Below are 16,443 nucleotides of genomic sequence, written 5' to 3'. Positions count from 1 at the left end.
TAACAGTAAGCAAGAAAAAAAACTAATTGAAAAGGCTTGTGAGAAAACCTGCCCCCTAACAATATGATCGCAGGCACCTCGTGTGTGAGCCACTCCAGTGTTTCCTGAATTTACAGTGGAATATATCTCACACGGTAAGCACATTTAACGTTACTCACATTACACACATTTATCACTACTGACAAGATTTACAAATGGATAATATCATATTTGTATATGTATAGTGTTTATTTATTATATTTTAAATCTTTACTCTGCATGATCTTTACATAATCGTAATTGATATCTAAAGTAGCCTAACAGTTTATCCATGTGCATAACAAAATAACTCTCAAGTTTTCCTTTTAGCTTAGACCCATTCAAAGCAACTGCACTTTGTTTTAAACACACCAAAGAATAAAGTTGTTATAGTACTGAAGGCTACATGCAGCTTTTGAATGAGACTTGACATAATAGACTTTATGTCTTTGCAGAAGCTTGCATTATTACACGAATGAGAGGTTTAGCTTAACAAAAACAACAATTTTAGCTGTAAGTTGCTAGAGGGCTTTGTCAGATAAATATGGTGTCTATGTACTAGTTGCTACATGCCTTTGGTTCCACTACTTTTGAAATAGCTGTAATGATCCTGTACTGTAGATTTACTGTTACATGTGCCAAAACTTTTTGTTAGGTTTAGAATAAGATCCAATCTTTTTGCAAACTTTAAAATCAATATTACAATTAACACAAAATAAAAGTTCCTTTTTCATGTGCCCCACTGTTTAGATGTTGTGGTCATTTGCACAAGGACAATGTGAAAATGTGGCGTAATTACTTAAATGAGCTGGTTGAATGGGCATAGTTTGGACACTGTTTGGATCCGTGCGGCAATGTGGAGAACTCTGCCAAATTGGGGAAGATCTGAGCCAGGGTCAACAGCAGACTTTTATTCCAACTAAACAACGTGATCCTTGCAACTTGAAAGAAATGTAATTGAGGTTTAGATGTAAATTTGCAAATGCCACTGATGAAGAGAAAATTCTTCTGCAAAATGATTAGTAAATGATTGATGTCTGCTTGACAGTTTTGCATGTTAGTTTTGAAGCATCATATGAACGGACGAACGAGAATTTTCCTCTAGATGGTGTCTTTGTGGTTCCTTTGGTGTTCTGAGTGGTTACAAGGAGGTTATGAGTGGTTGCTAAGGTGTTTCTGTGGTGATCTGCATGGTTACTTTTACAATGCTGGATGGTTGGAGATGTATAATAACAGAGCGCATGAGAGACGGTATCAGTATCTTAACTGACTGGTCCATTTAGACTGCTTTATCAGTCTGCTAGGTTTAAGATGGTCTTACTTGTCTTTCAGTCTGGTGGTATAGGTTTAAGCTAGTCTCTCAATTTGGTTGAGTAGGTTTAAATGGATAAACCTGGCTTAAACCTGCCTGACCAGAATGAGAGACCAGATGGTTTTGTAGGTTTACACTAGTCTCTCGATTTAGTCTGGCAGGTTTAAGATGGTCCAGCTGGTCTCGGTTTGGTCGTACAGGTTTAAGATGGTTCAGCTGGTCTCCCAGTCTGGTTGTGTAGGTTTAAGCTGGTCTCCCAATTTGGTTGAGCAGGTTTACGCGGATCTAGCTGGGCTCTTAGTCTGGTGAGAGAGGTTTAAGCTTGATCTTTTGGTCTGGTCGTGCAGGTTTAAGCTGGTCTAGCTGGTCTCTCAGTCTAGACAGGCAGGTTTAAGCAGGTCCAGCTGGTCTCTCAGTCTGGTCAGAGAGGTTTAAGCTGGTCTAGCTGGTCCCTCAGTCTGGTCGTGCAGGTTTAAATTGGTCTAACTGGTCTCTCAGTGTGGTCAGGGAGGTTTAAACTGGTCTAGCTGGTCTCTTATTCTGGTCAGACAGGTTTAAGATGATCTAGCTGATCTCTTGATCTGGTTGTGCAGGTTTAAGCTGGTCAAGCTGGTCTCTCAGTCTGGACAGGCAGGTTTAAACTAGTCCAGCTGGTCTCTCAGTCTGGTCAGAGAGGTTTAAGCTGGTCTAGCTGGTCCCTTGGTCTGGTCGTGCAGGTTTAAGTTGGTCTAACTGGTCTCTCAGTCTGGTCAGGAAGGTTTAAACTGGTCTAGCTGGTCTCTTATTCTGGTCAGACAGGTTTAAACTGGTCTCGTTTAGTCTTGTCAGGCAGGTTTAAAATGGTCCAGCTGGTCCTTCATTCTGGTCATGCGGGTTTAAACTAGTCTCCCAATTTGGTTAAGCAGGTTTAAGCTGGTCTATCTGGTCGCTCAGTCTGGTCGTGGGGGTTATCTGGTCTTTAATCTGGTTGCGTAGGTTTAAGCGGGTCTCTCAATTTGGTCATGCAAATTTAAACTAGTCTCCTAATTTGGTTAAGCAGGTTTAAGATGGTCTAGCTGGTCTCTCAGTCTGGAGAAGCAGGTTTAAGCTGGTCCAGCTGGTCTCTCAGTCTGATCGAGCAGGTTTAAAGCAGTTTGAAATAGCAGGCTTCAGATGCTATCTCAAGCTTATCATATTTTTAGAGTAACCATGTTTATACTCTGTTTTGCAGCTCACAATGCTGGGGATCTGCTTTTGTTTAAGTGTTGTCGTCCACTTTGCTGTGTCTCAGGAAGCAGAGGAGCCCATCACATACACGGCAAGTATTGCACAACTGACATACTCGGTTTCTCTGTAAGTGAATGGTGCATCTTCTAACCATCATATTTTTTGTAAAGAATAAATTTCTAATAATGAGGCTAATCGCAAAGTTTTGTTATTGTTTCAATAATCAACGTTTGTTGTAGGGCTGCAACTAACGATTATTTTGATAATCGATTAGTTTGACGATTATTTTTTTCGATTAATCGGATAAAAATGTAATTACATCTTTTGCTTATAATAAGTAAATCAGATATGGGAAAAGTATACACAGCTGTACTCATTAGCCTTCTCCCAAAATGTTGTGAATGTCTCCATAATTAACACACCTGGTGAGTTGATTCATATTAGATATTAATATTAATATATTGTGTCATATTAGAAGCAACTGACAATAGTCTCTCCCAAACGTGGGAGCGAGGGGACGGTCGGCCAAGGAAATATTTTTTTTGTGCCATGAAAAGTGAGATATTTGAAAACACCTCTCCCCTTTAAACTTTAAAACTGCGTAGCTTGAAGAGATGCATGCAGAACACGTAGGACTTTAAAACTGCGCACCTCGCGCTGCACGGAGAGACACGTCTGATTTTCAAACTGTGCAACATGTGCCGCACGGAGAGACACGTCTGACTTTAAAACTGCGTACCTCGCGCTGCACGGAGAGACGCATCCACGGAGAGACACGTCTGACTTTAGAACTGCGCATCTCGTGCAGCACGGAGAGACAAGTGTGACTTTAAAACTGCGCATCTCGCGCTGCACGAAGAGACACATCTAAAACGGTCATTTTAAAAGGGAAGAAGACGCGCTTGATTTATAACTGCGCATCTCGTGCAGCACGGAGAGACAAGTGTGACTTTAAAACTGCGCATCTCGCGCTGCACGAAGAGACGCATCTAAAACGGTCATTTTAAAAGGGAAGAAGACGCGCTTGATTTATAACTGCGCAGCTCGCAAGTGACGTCACAGACCAACTAATCGATAATGAAATTCGTTGACAACGAATGATTATTATCGATTTTATCGATTAGTTGTTGCAGCCCTAGTTTGTTGTCTGTTAATTTAATATCAGATATTCTTTCTTTCTACAGTGTACTGAAGGTTATGAATTTGATGTTGAGAAGCAAAGCTGCAAAGGTAACTTAGCCTCTGTGTTTACTAGGCTGATGAATTGGCTGATCTTTCACTATTTTTTCGAGATTCTTGCTATTAGTTGATAATTGTGCCTTCTGGCCCAGAAATTGTAGTTTTATCTTGTGTCAAGATCTACTCACAGCCTCATAATAAAACACATTTCTCTAGAATGAAACCGGTTTTGCTCATAAATTCTAGTTATTGCATGATTACTAATGGTGACAGATTGTTTTGTGATTTCTTGATCTAACCCAACCTGCATTTCGAAACTATTTGCACAGATATAGATGAGTGCGAGACGGTTCATGAAGCCTGTAAAGGGGGCATGAAATGCGTCAATCATTTTGGCGGATACCTCTGCCTGCCCCAAAACGCTTGGATAATAGTCAGTAATGGTGAGGATCAGCCCACTACCACCCCACCAGTGGACACGGGTGCCAGAGCAGTTCCGCCCGCTGTACCTGCCATCCCCAGGGCATCCCCAGTCATTCAAAGCGCTTCTCATACAATCCAGTGTGCTATGGGTTTCATGCCAGACTCTCAGAACTACTGCAGAGGTGAGTTAAAGCAATGATTCTCAAACTGGGGGGCCCAAGATGGATCCACGGGGGCCACAGATTTTATAGCATTTTATGAAATATAGAAATTATTAATAGATTTTATTCTATCAAACATAAGAAAAATAAGACCACCAACCAAAATAATTGATGTTCCAGCATTGTATAACTAAATTTGTTTTGGGTTTAATTAAATTCTAAGTCCTGGCGCAGCTCTTTTTTAGCCTACACATGAAAATGCACTGTTGGAACTAAAGTGGTTGTAACTCATGAATGCTTTGGAGTACAGACCTACGGTTGGTCTCATTTGAAAGAAGACACTTGGAAGATTATTCCTGAATTAATTAAAAATATATTTTTTAAATTATTGTAGTTTATGTTTATTGCTGTAACAAACTATTAAAAATATTATGTTTAGATTTTATAAAAAAACATATATGTTTCGGCCTAACAGAATGTCAGATGCACTGTAAAAAATGATTTGTTGTTTTTTGTTGTTTCAACTTAAAAAAATAAATTACCTGGTTGCCTTAAAATTTTAAGTTAGTTCAACTTAAAAATATTAGTTCACTTAATTAATTTGTTGCAAACTCGTTGTGTTGACTAATATTATTAAGTTGAACTAACTTAAAATTTTAAGGCAACCAGGTAACTTATTTTTTTAAGTTGAAACAACAAAAAACAACAAATCATTTTTTACAGTACTACCAGTATTTTTATGAAGTTTGACCTTATTTTTGGTCTGACATTGGACACCACAACGGATATTGAGATTCTTCTTTTTCACATTTTTTTATTTTTCACTTGTAGAGACAATGAAAATATAAACAGGACCGTGAAAAACATAATGAATTGAAACATAAATAGATTACTCCTCCTACATATTTTGTTTTATAAAACAGTGATTAAATATGTATTCTAGAGACTTAGACCTTTCCAACTATATATAGTTTGTCATGATAAAATAAGAATTCACATGCAAAATATGGAAGTAAATGCAGGCATCTGGCAGGCGGAAACAATTTTTGAAGCACACTCTCGTCATTTATAAATATATTACTCCTCTTACATATTTTATTTTATAAAACAGTGATGAAAATGTTTTTCTAGAGGCTTAGACCTTTCCAACAATATATAGTTTGTCATGATAAGATAAGAATTCACATGCCAAATATTGAAGAAAACGTAAGCGTTCCGCTGGTGGAACGATGTAATTTAGCAGGACATACATTTTTTGAAGCGCACTCTTGTCATTAATAAATAGATACTCCTGCTACATATTTTGTTTTATACTGTGATGAAATATGTATTCTAGAGACTTAGACCTTTCCAACGATATATAGTTTGTCATAATTATATTAGAATTCATATGCAAAACAAACCATAAACTCAGGTGTTCCGTATACGGAACGGCGCCAGATTATAAATCTTTATTTGGGGGGCCACAAAGCGATGCACTCTACACAAAGGGGGCCTTACAACGAAAAAGTCTGAGAACCACTGAGTTAAAGTTATCACACTGTATGTCATATTTGTTGTAAACGTGTGTGATTTATACCCCATAGACATATAATTGCAAAAATAAAAGCAAGCAAGTGGAAATTACATTTAGGCAACTGGCCAAAGCTTCTATTCAAAGCAACTCACAGTGCATTCAGGCTGTTAATTTTATGAGTACATAAACACAAACCCATAAACTTGGCATTTCTAGTGCCGCTTACTACTTGTTGAGTTATAAGATAGCTACACTGGGTTCTAACCAGTGTTGGGTAAGTTACTCTGAAAAAGTAATTAATTACTAGTTACTAATTACACATTCGATAATGTAATTAGATTACTGTACAAGTTACTCTCTTCAAAAAGTATTTAATTACTTATTACAAATTACTTTCTATATCCTATCAACCTTGATTAGTTAAGTGATTCAAGGATAGACATGAAACGGCTCTTTTAAGTCATTCAAATAAATAATATAAAAGTACATAAAGTATTATTATCAATTACAAATGTGAGAATTATACATTAAAGCACGGATTTTAAAGTTAGACTTTGAATTTTGATGTAAATTCCTCTTCTGCACACACACATATTACACAAAGTATTTAGTTCAATTACATCAGAAGTAACTGTAATTAAATTACAGAAAAATAAGAGTAATCCCTTACTTTACTTTTTCAAGGGAAAAGTAATTAAATTACAGTAACTAATTACTTAGTAACTAGTTACACCCAACACTGGTTCTAACATGAAAATGCAACTCTTAAAGTATAGATCCAGTGAATAGAGTGCATACAAGTAATAAATAAACTGTTATGATCACAATTTCGAGGATTTTACTAATAATATAGTAAACCTGAAAATTGGCCCACCAAGAATATTGAGGGTGCCCTGGTCACCCCAAGTTTTCACTTAGTATACATGGTTATTTCAGTGCTTTGGATCCCTATAATGATTGTTTCCAAGCAGGTTTCCCAAATACACAACTCCACCTCAAACTATTGAAGTTGGATGTTAAATCAAATTGAGTAATTTCAAAAGCACCACAGTGTTAAAATTCTTCATAAAGACATTATATGATGAACTCTGAGATGTTTTTGTGTCAGTTCGGAGAATGCAGTGCCAGAAATCTGCTCCCTCTGGGTCTGTCCTTTTGATGGATAAAACATTTTGTCTACGTGTTAATAGCTCTACTCTTCTGCCAACTAGATACAGTAGATGTCTGAGTCGTGTTACAGCATGCAGAATCCCTGTGGTGAGAGAAAACAATTTAGGCCGCATTAATCAAAAATGAAACTGAAATACATTGCAAAGACATGCCGACCAACATTTCATCATGCAAGAATTATCAGCATTTTCAGATTCCATAATCAGCTATGTTCCAGGTTCAATCTACAGCAAGTCATTAGGTGGCATTATAAACCTAGGGCCAGGATTCAAGCCATAGGTGAAGATTTTGACTGGATTACGTTGGGCATGCCAACATGGCCGCTCAAACACTTACGTTGGCTTCATCTCCCGCTGTTTAGCTTTCTATGCGCAATTCAATCATATATAGATCAGTGAATGCCAGTAACCTACAATAACATAATTTTTGCAAATCTAATAGCTACCCATGTACTGTAATAACCTTGTAAAACAAAACTTTGTTGACTGGGAGACTTTCAGCGGTATCATATAATAAGACAAGCAATTTAACCCCTCCTTGTCATCTTTGTGCAATATGCATCAGGCAGCCAGTAAACAGATTTTGGGCGGCCTGTGGGTGAAGGCTAGTCTGCAGCTACACTTTCTGTTACCGTGCATCTAACGGTGGTTATGTGGTTTTGTCTGAGGAAGTATGGGTCAGGACATGCAATCTCTCAGCCCATTAAAATGAGTCAACAACTAGCTCGCGCCTCTTCCCGCAAAGAGAGGTCCGTGTTCCTGCGATGTTTACATACTTCAGGCCAGTGTCTTTCGAATGTGCCTTGGCAGCGATCCTCCTTTGGAATCTGACACCGGTTTGTTGGAATCAAACCGCCATCATGTGGGTGATCACAGCCTCCAGGTGTGTTCTGAACAGTCTCTCTTCTTTCAGAACGGTGGGTGAGTTTCTTCGCCTGCGAGGTCCCTTGCCTCATTTTTTCCACTGCGCATCAGCCGGTTTGGCTATCAACAGCACTGAACCCCCCGAATGGGCCCACGTGAGTCGTGTCCGGCCAAACGCTGGTCAGCAAAGCTTTGGAAACTCTAGGCAGGAGGCCCTCCTGGGGTTTTTGGATCTCCGCTTCAACATTATTCTCACATTAATGCTTCAAATAGGTCACTTAGGAGCCAAGGAAGAGTATATTTTTATTTCGGGGGGCTTTTTCACTCGCTTTTTCACTCACTCGTGTCGCGTGTTCAATGGTCTGTATATGAATCAGAGAACTGGGCTATTCTTAGGCCTTTGTATATAGTTACTTGACCAAACCTGGCAGATAAGCTCAGACCACCCACGATGGCCCCCACAGCGTGAAAAGACACTTTCTGCGCTCAAGAAGTACGCTGGATATCATGCCAGATGAACCAAAGAATGATTAGGAATGTTGAAAGGATGTGTACCTTGGATTTGCTACCTGTTGGTTTAAATAAGTGCCGTTATTTCGTGTATTTTTATATTTGGAGATGGATTGTGTGGGTGGTACATTTCATTAACAGGCAAACAGTCACTTTTTGTTTGTTATTTAGAGACATTTTTAATTTCCTCATCCATCATTGGTGTTTAGTTGTGTTACACCTTAGAATCTGAGTTTTGTTCTTGTTTTTATTACAGACGTGAATGAATGTGCCACGTCAAACTCCTGCCAGCATCAGTGCTACAATCTGATTGGCTCTTACATCTGCCAGTGTGAAGTTGGGTACGAACTGGCTTCAGACTCTGTCTCCTGTCAAGGTTAATGTCCAGTTTAAGTAACAAAACCTCAACACGCAGTTACACACTTAAGATGTATGAATTGTGACATGTTCTAACTTATACAAAATACAGTAAATTAAATGCTACAGTATGGCTACTGCATCTCTGGCATGCTGTTTATTACCACAGGTAATAACTTCAGCTCATCCATCAGTGTGTATAAACGAACATAAAATGTGTTTACATAAATATACTCTCAATAAAAGTTGAGCAGGCGCTGCAAATAAATGTTTAAAATATACAACTATCACACTGTTTGAAAGTACAACCATAACACTTCAACATTGCTCATGTTAGCATGCTAGCCTTGTCTGTACAAAGTTAAAGTCTATTTTTGTGTCTAGGTGAAATTCGTCTCCATGTCTGAATATAGCCACTTTCCTACTGTATTGCAAAAGCTGCACTTTAAAATAATAACTTGGTTAAATACGCAATACAGACTTTTTAAATAGAGCAAACATTAGTAATGCCCTACCAAAATGACTATTCACTGTTACATAGTATATTAAAGCTGCAATCCATAACTTTTGCCTCTCTTTTGCCATCTCTGTTTGAAACATACATTGCAGGCTACTTTATGATTTTTTTTGCTCGATAACTGATTTTCATTTATTTTTACACAAAACATTTGCAATAATTATAATGGTGATTGTGCAGTTAAACATCATTATCAGAAATAATTTTCTTTTCATTTAGTTTAATTTGCAGTTTGGTCAAATCATGATTTATATCTGTCCTATGTAAATTTGTTAGACTGAAAATGTCAAGAGAGCATTAAGCATTATTCCTCACATTTTTTAATCCAAGACAATAGCGACACTGGCCAGGAAAACATAAGTCATACAAAAATCACTGCAACTTTAAAAGTTCAAGTAAAAGCATTAACAAAATTGCATACTTTTATAAATGTGTTCAAGTTAAATTAAAACACAGATGCCATTCCATAGCCTTTTTTCAAAAGATTATACGATACCCTCACGAAAATTAACCATGTTTTTTTTTTGTGGTACAAGTGTAGTAACCATGTTTTTTTGGTGCATTGATTACTTAGGGCAAAACCATGGTTTTACTACAGTAACCATCGTTTACTATGGTTTTTACAAAAAACATGTTTTTCAAAACCATGGTTATTTTGTGATAACTATTGTTTTACTACAGTAACCATGTTTTGTTTTGTTTTTAACTGTAGTAAAAACCATGATAAATTTTCGTAATAATTTCATAAAAAATAAAACCCTAGTTAGCAACAGTGTGATAATTGTCATTTTGTGAGTTTCATTCTTTGTATTTTCCAGACATTGATGAGTGTGAATTCTCGAACTACATGTGCCAGTTTCAATGTGTAAATCAGCCTGGAGGATACCAGTGCGCGTGCCCTGAAGGATACCAACTCCATGGGACGCGACTATGCCAAGGTACATTCCCGCCTCTTGTTTAGGACTCCTGAACTCCCTTCCGAAATTTTCATGGACGTTTTGTCAGGATTGGCAGAAGAGAGAAGAACCCAAGCGCAGGCAGGCAGTGAAGGGGTTAACAGAAAATATTTATTACAAAAAACACACAAAACAAAACCCACGAGGGGGTATAAAACAGGAACTAAACTAAGAAACAAACTTGAAATAAAAGACTTCCCACGAGGGGGGCAAAATGAAAACAAGAACACTAAACCAAACTAAAGGACACGACCAAACGTCTTAAATCATAAAACACAAAACTCACGAAACACGAACAGGGCAAGGACCAGGAACATGGGTGAGAGCACAAACATAATCCACACAGTACAATCCACGAGCACAGGACAAAGAAACATGAGGGTATATATAGGCAAGACAAACAAGGGATAATTACATGGGGCAGGTGTGGGACATTAAACACTCGGGAAAGGATAACGAGGAAACGAGATGGCGGGAACAGAGACGAGACACTGGAAAAACACATGAGAGGCATAAACACTCATGGTCTTCCCACATAAAACCCAAGGCTCTGCCCCGATCCCACCACACGACTAGAATTTCATAAACAAGACGGTGGGACCGTGACAGAGCCCCCCCCTTAATGAACACCTCCAGGTGTTCACCAAGGGGTGACTAACAAGACCTGACAGACTGGACCAAAGACAAAAACCAGACAAACATGGTGAACAAGACAAGGGGCAGACAGACAACAAGACTAAGGGATTGGGGTGACTTAAAAAAAAACAAACATGGGAGGGGGGGTGGGGCAAAACAAGAGTTCATGGGGGGTAAACCAAAAGGATTGGGGGAAAGTCCCAGTCCCCGGCTGCGCTCGAGGGCGCGGAGTCCTGGGGGACTTAGGAAAGTCCGGGGGGAACAGTCTTTGCCCTGGGGGTCTCCCAGGGACCGGCTGGACAGGCTTGACGCCGGCTGGAAGGCCGGCTGGACAGGCTTGACGCCGGCTGGAAGGCCGGCTGGACAGGCTTGACGCCGGCTGGAAGGCCGGCTGGACAGGCTTGACGCCGGCTGGAAGGCCGGCTGGACAGGCTTGACGCCGGCTGGAAGGCCGGCTGGACAGGCTTGACGCCGGCTGGAAGGCCGGCTGGACAGGCTTGACGCCGGCTGGAAGGCCGGCTGGACATGGCTTGACGCCGGCTGGAAGGCCGGCTGGACATGGCTTGACGCCGGCTGGAAGGCCGGCTGGACATGGCTTGACGCCGGCTGGAAGGCCGGCTGGACAGGGCTTGACCGGCTGGAAGGCCGGCTGGACAGGGCTTGACGGCTGAGCCGGCTGGACGCCGGCTGGAACCGGACCGTGGACACGGACTGGACGCCGGCTGGATCACCGGACTGGACGCCGGCTGGATCACCGGACTGGACGCCGGCTGGATCACCGGACTGGACGCCGGCTGGATCACCGGACTGGACGCCGGCTGGATCACCGGACTGGACGCCGGCTGGATCACCGGACTGGACGCCGGCTGCACCGGACTGGACGTCCGGCTGGCACCGGACTGGACGCCGGCTGACCGGACTGACGCGGCTGACCGGACTGGACCGCTACCGGACTGGACCGCTGACACCGGACTGACGCTGCTGCCCGGACTGGACGCCGGCTGGTCACCGGACTGGACGCCGGCTGGCACCGGACTGGATGCCGGCTCACGGACTGACGCGACTGGACACAGGCTGGACACAGACGACACAGACTGGACACAGACTGACACAGGACTGGACACAGACTGACAGCGGCTGAGACGACCGGCTGCCGCTGGACGCCTCCGCTGCGCCTCTCCCTCCTTCTCCGCACCACGGATCCATAGCCGATCTTGGCGAATCCGTGGGGACCGGAGGGAGTTCCGCATCGGAGGAGACCGCAGACGTCATCCCCGGGTCACACCTCCCCCACTCGCCACAGGCGCCGCCAGGAGAACCGGGGACCGTGGAGCTCAGCCGAAGGGTACTGAGTCCCCCCGGGCAGCGGCAGCCAGGACGAGGCCCTCCGGAGAGTCGACCGTGGGGCGAGGGCTCCGAGTGGAACCTCACCCTCGGGACCGTCCCGGTTGGCCACGAACCTCACCATGTCCGCGAACCCAAGGGGAGCCAGCAGCCTCTTCTCCGACGGGGCGAGGCGCTGAGTGAGGCAGCAGTTGAAGATCGCCTTCAACTCTGCCTCGCCAAACTCAGACGCCCTCGCCACCGTCGAGAATGCCCCGGCGAACTCCCGGTTCCCGTAACTCCCCTGACGGAACCCCAGCAGCAAGTGGGCTTGGGCGGCCCGCGAGGACGACGCCGTGCCGTCCATATTCCTGCCCGCTGGGTTCTGTGGGGCTCGTGCATTCTGTCATGAACTGGCAGAAGAACCCAAGCGCAGGCAGGCAGTGAAGGGGTTAACAGAAAATATTTATTACAAAAACAACAAAACAAAACCCACGAGGGGGTATAAAACAGGAACTAAACTAAGAAACAAACTTGAAATAAAAGACTTCCCACGAGGGGGGCAAAATGAAAACAAGAACACTAAACCAAACTAAAGGACACGACCAAACGTCTTAAATCATAAAACACAAAACTCACGAAACACGAACAGGGCAAGGACCAGGAACATGGGTGAGAGCACAAACATAATCCACACAGTACAATCCACGAGCACAGGACAAAGAAACATGAGGGTATATATAGGCAAGACAAACAAGGGATAATTACATGGGGCAGGTGTGGGACATTAAACACTCAGGGAAGGATAACGAGGAAACGAGATGGCGGGAACAGAGACGAGACACTGGAAAAACACATGAGAGGCATAAACATCTCATGGTCTTCCCACATAAAACCCAAGAACTCTGTCCCGATCCCACCACACGACTAGAATTTCATAAACAAGACGGTGGGACCGTGACACGTTTTTAAACCTGTCTCAGATATAGACGAATGTGAAACGGGACACAACTGCAGAGATGAGGACATGTGTTGGAATTACTACGGAGGATTCCGTTGCTATCCCAGAAACCCCTGCCGCGAGCCGTACGTGAAGACTGGTGAAGGGTGAGTCCTCCTAATCCTACCGATAAAATCACGCCATTGTGTCGCAATAATCCAAACATCTGAATTTGAAAGTATATTTTCCTAGCTTTCGCCTTTGAATTCCAGGGCAGCTTTTCAAGCTCTATTGATTTCTTGTTTTGAATATTTTGAATTTGGAAATTTCCAAATAATCTGAGTTCCTTGCCAAACTTTTTAACCCTGAAAATATCAAATTAACAAATAACATTTTTACCAACAGTCGCTGTAGGTGCCAGTCACCCACTGTGTGTCGGGGGCTTCCGCCTGTTATTGTCTACAAATACATGAGCATCTTTTCCGATCGCACAGTGCCTGCGGATATCTTCCAGATTCAAGCAACTAGCGTCTATCCCAACATGGTAAACACTTTCACCATCAAATCCGGCAATGAGGGAGGAGAATTCTACTTGAGGGTAAGATTGTAAGACTGTCTCTGGATTGATATTAAAACCTGAGACTAGATATTAAGTTTAACTTACTCTGTCTGCTTCAGCGTTCCAGTAACATGAGTGCCATGCTGGTCATGACCAAGCCTTTGACGGGACCCAAAGAACACGTTGTGGATTTGGAGATGGTCACCCAGAGTAACGTCTTGAGCTACCGTTCCAGCTCGCTGCTCAGACTTACCATTATAGTGGGCCCATACCCTTTCTAAATCCTCATCTACATGAACCTGAACAGCACCTTGGATTTAATCTTTGTACTACAGCTTTCTATATTCATAGTGTTCAGCATGGTCAGCTGATTGTGGTCTAGATCAGTGGTTCTCAACTCATGGGTCACCAGAGATGTTTAGCAAGACGTATTAGGAACATCGCAGATGAAAAACATTGCTAAATGCAAATTATGAAGTGAAACTGGCCATACATATGTGTAAAGTGAGAATAACAAAATACATGTCATTGCAAAGCTTTATTACTTTCGTTGAACACGAACGGAGATATTTTAAAGAACGTTTGTAAGCAAACAACATTGACTTCCATTGTATAAACACAGAACCACTGAGACATTACTCAAAATATCTTCTTTTGGGTTACAATGAAGGATTCATATACAGGTTTCGAATGACATGAGGGTGAATAAATGATGGCAGATTTTTTATTTTTGGGTGAACTATCCCTTCAATATACTACAATGTTTGATATTAAGAATTTTTAGCTTACTTTTCTACAATAAACTACAGAAAGTTGGATCGAGCTATATTAAAATCTGAGTCCTGAAGCAAAACCCGTCGAGAACCACTGATCCATATTGTGTAGATATTTGCATATTCATTGGGTTTCCAACAGAATTTGAGCATTATTGACTGATATTTTTTATCCATAGCTTTAAAATTCTCATCCATGCATCAGATGAGAAAGGTTATCATAAGGATTCATAGATTCATTTCTAAGACTCTCTTTACTTCTTAGCAAGAAGAAAACTGTTTTATAGGTGGAACATGTGGATAAAGCGAAAGTCTTAGGTGGAACAGTTTGTGTCGTAATCGAATGGCATCCTTAGCTAATGGAAATATTTGAATGCGACCTCCGCCTAGCAAATACTGCCGAAATGACCTCCCATCCTAGGAGAATAAGGCAATAATGTTTTGGAAACAGAAGTGATGTTTTTAGGAAATTGCTGGCAAGGGTTTCGGGTCACATAAGCAATGGAACTGTTGCCTAACATGTCTGTACGCTTGCCAGAGCACCGTTTGATCTTGAGCAGTGTTTCTTATTGATGATCCAAGACAAAAACTGTTTCTTAAACCCGTTGCGTCACACCCAGTGCCCCCAGAGATGTGGCCCGGGTGAGGCTGAAACGGTTCACCCACGCTGTATCTCGGTTGCATCGAGATCGACTGTGTCATGCAATGCAATGGATGCTTGCCATTCAAACATATATATGATATATAACATCTATTTTCTTATGATTCACTTCATGACTTAACTGAATTTGATTCACACATGGTGAATGCTCCCTCTGTTTTCTCTTATTGAGATAATGTTTGTTCATACAGTCTAAACCAGGGGTTCTCAACCTTTTTGACTCCAAGGCCCCCCTATGTATTCAACAATATTCAATGGCCCCCCTACCGCACACAAAAACTCAAAATTTCTACCCAATAAAATAATTAAAAGCATGATAAAGTGTTTAAATTTATATTAAAATATAAAATACATTTACATTTATGCATTTGGCAGACGCTTTTATCCAAAGCGACTTACATTGCATTATCCTACATTTGTTTCTAAGTATGTGCAATCATACAAAAACTAGACAACTAATAAGAAATATATTGGTTTTTAGTTGTTTTAAAATGTATTTCAATGCTCAATTTGTCTCATTTTAAATTATTAGTCATCCTGAGGCCCCCTTGGAAGTCAGCTGGGGCCCCCTTATGGGCCTCGGCCCCCCTGTTGAGAACCACTGGTCTAAACTGATCTAATCTCAAATCAGTATAATAAAGAGAGGTTTTTTTTCTTACAAGACCTTAATGTCAATTGGATTTGCACCTGTCAATCAGAAATAATCTGTATTTTTTGTTTATTTACAATTGCACTTTTTTTTTTTAACTCATATGTATGTGTAGCCTAGTGCCATTTATTCTGCTGTAAAGTTGTTGTTTTTTGGAAATAAAAGAAATTCAATACCAGTGACTTGGATTATTTTATTTTGCACGTTTGTTGGGTTTTGTAAGGCTGCAGACAAGACATGTAAATGTTATGTTTATAAATCTATTTGCATAATCTTTTTACATATTTCTAGATCGTAAAACAAATGTATTATCAGTGAGGGAACATGTTCGAAAATGCTCATGGATTAAAATCTCATTTTTCGTTAGCATTGCATAACACGCATGGGTCAGTTTGGTATATTCCTGGAACAGTTTATGAGGACCACCAAGATTCGTGTGCAATTATTACCTCCCGCAGCTGCGATGGGAATATGCAACTATGCGATGTTGTCATGACAATAGTTGAGCAGTTCCCGCAAGAATATTTACACACAGAAGGCCAAGTCATTACGGAAAAACATGTGAGTCATACTGTTACAAACATACATGAAATGCATGTTTTTCCGGACATTTAAACCTAAGACCACCCTGCAATTATGTTTTTCTTTTTTTGATATGAAAAGTGCACTATGAACCCCCACCAATTCTGAAGAGCTACATAACAGATATAAAAC

General features: G+C 41.3%; 1 protein-coding gene across 1 annotated transcript; it reads left to right on the top strand.

Annotated features, from left to right (window-relative positions):
* Positions 1 to 38: 38 nt before the first annotated feature.
* si:ch73-173h19.3 (uncharacterized protein LOC563864 homolog) lies at positions 39 to 15,911 on the top strand. The gene is made up of 9 exons (XM_057325950.1): positions 39 to 134; positions 2,541 to 2,627; positions 3,721 to 3,766; positions 4,045 to 4,320; positions 8,615 to 8,734; positions 10,051 to 10,170; positions 13,131 to 13,254; positions 13,493 to 13,685; positions 13,766 to 15,911. The coding sequence occupies exons 2-9, from the start codon at positions 2,547 to 2,549 to the stop codon at positions 13,925 to 13,927; spliced, it is 1,122 nt and encodes a 373-aa protein (XP_057181933.1). The 5' UTR covers positions 39 to 134; positions 2,541 to 2,546; the 3' UTR covers positions 13,928 to 15,911.
* The last annotated feature ends 532 nt before the right edge of the window (positions 15,912 to 16,443 follow it).

The sequence above is a fragment of the Triplophysa rosa genome, linkage group LG25, assembly GCF_024868665.1.
Source record: "Triplophysa rosa linkage group LG25, Trosa_1v2, whole genome shotgun sequence".
Taxonomy (NCBI): domain Eukaryota; kingdom Metazoa; phylum Chordata; class Actinopteri; order Cypriniformes; family Nemacheilidae; genus Triplophysa; species Triplophysa rosa.
This window is presented reverse-complemented; position numbering and strand designations above follow the sequence as displayed.

Bases quoted from the DNA above. Each gene is read 5' to 3' on its own strand.
- si:ch73-173h19.3 (XM_057325950.1), top strand. From the start codon at position 2,547: ATGCTGGGGATCTGCTTTTGTTTAAGTGTTGTCGTCCACTTTGCTGTG. The intron at 3,767-4,044 runs GTAACTTAGCCT...CTATTTGCACAG, and splicing joins TGAGAAGCAAAGCTGCAAAG to ATATAGATGAGTGCGAGACG. The intron at 4,321-8,614 runs GTGAGTTAAAGC...TTTTTATTACAG, and splicing joins CTCTCAGAACTACTGCAGAG to ACGTGAATGAATGTGCCACG.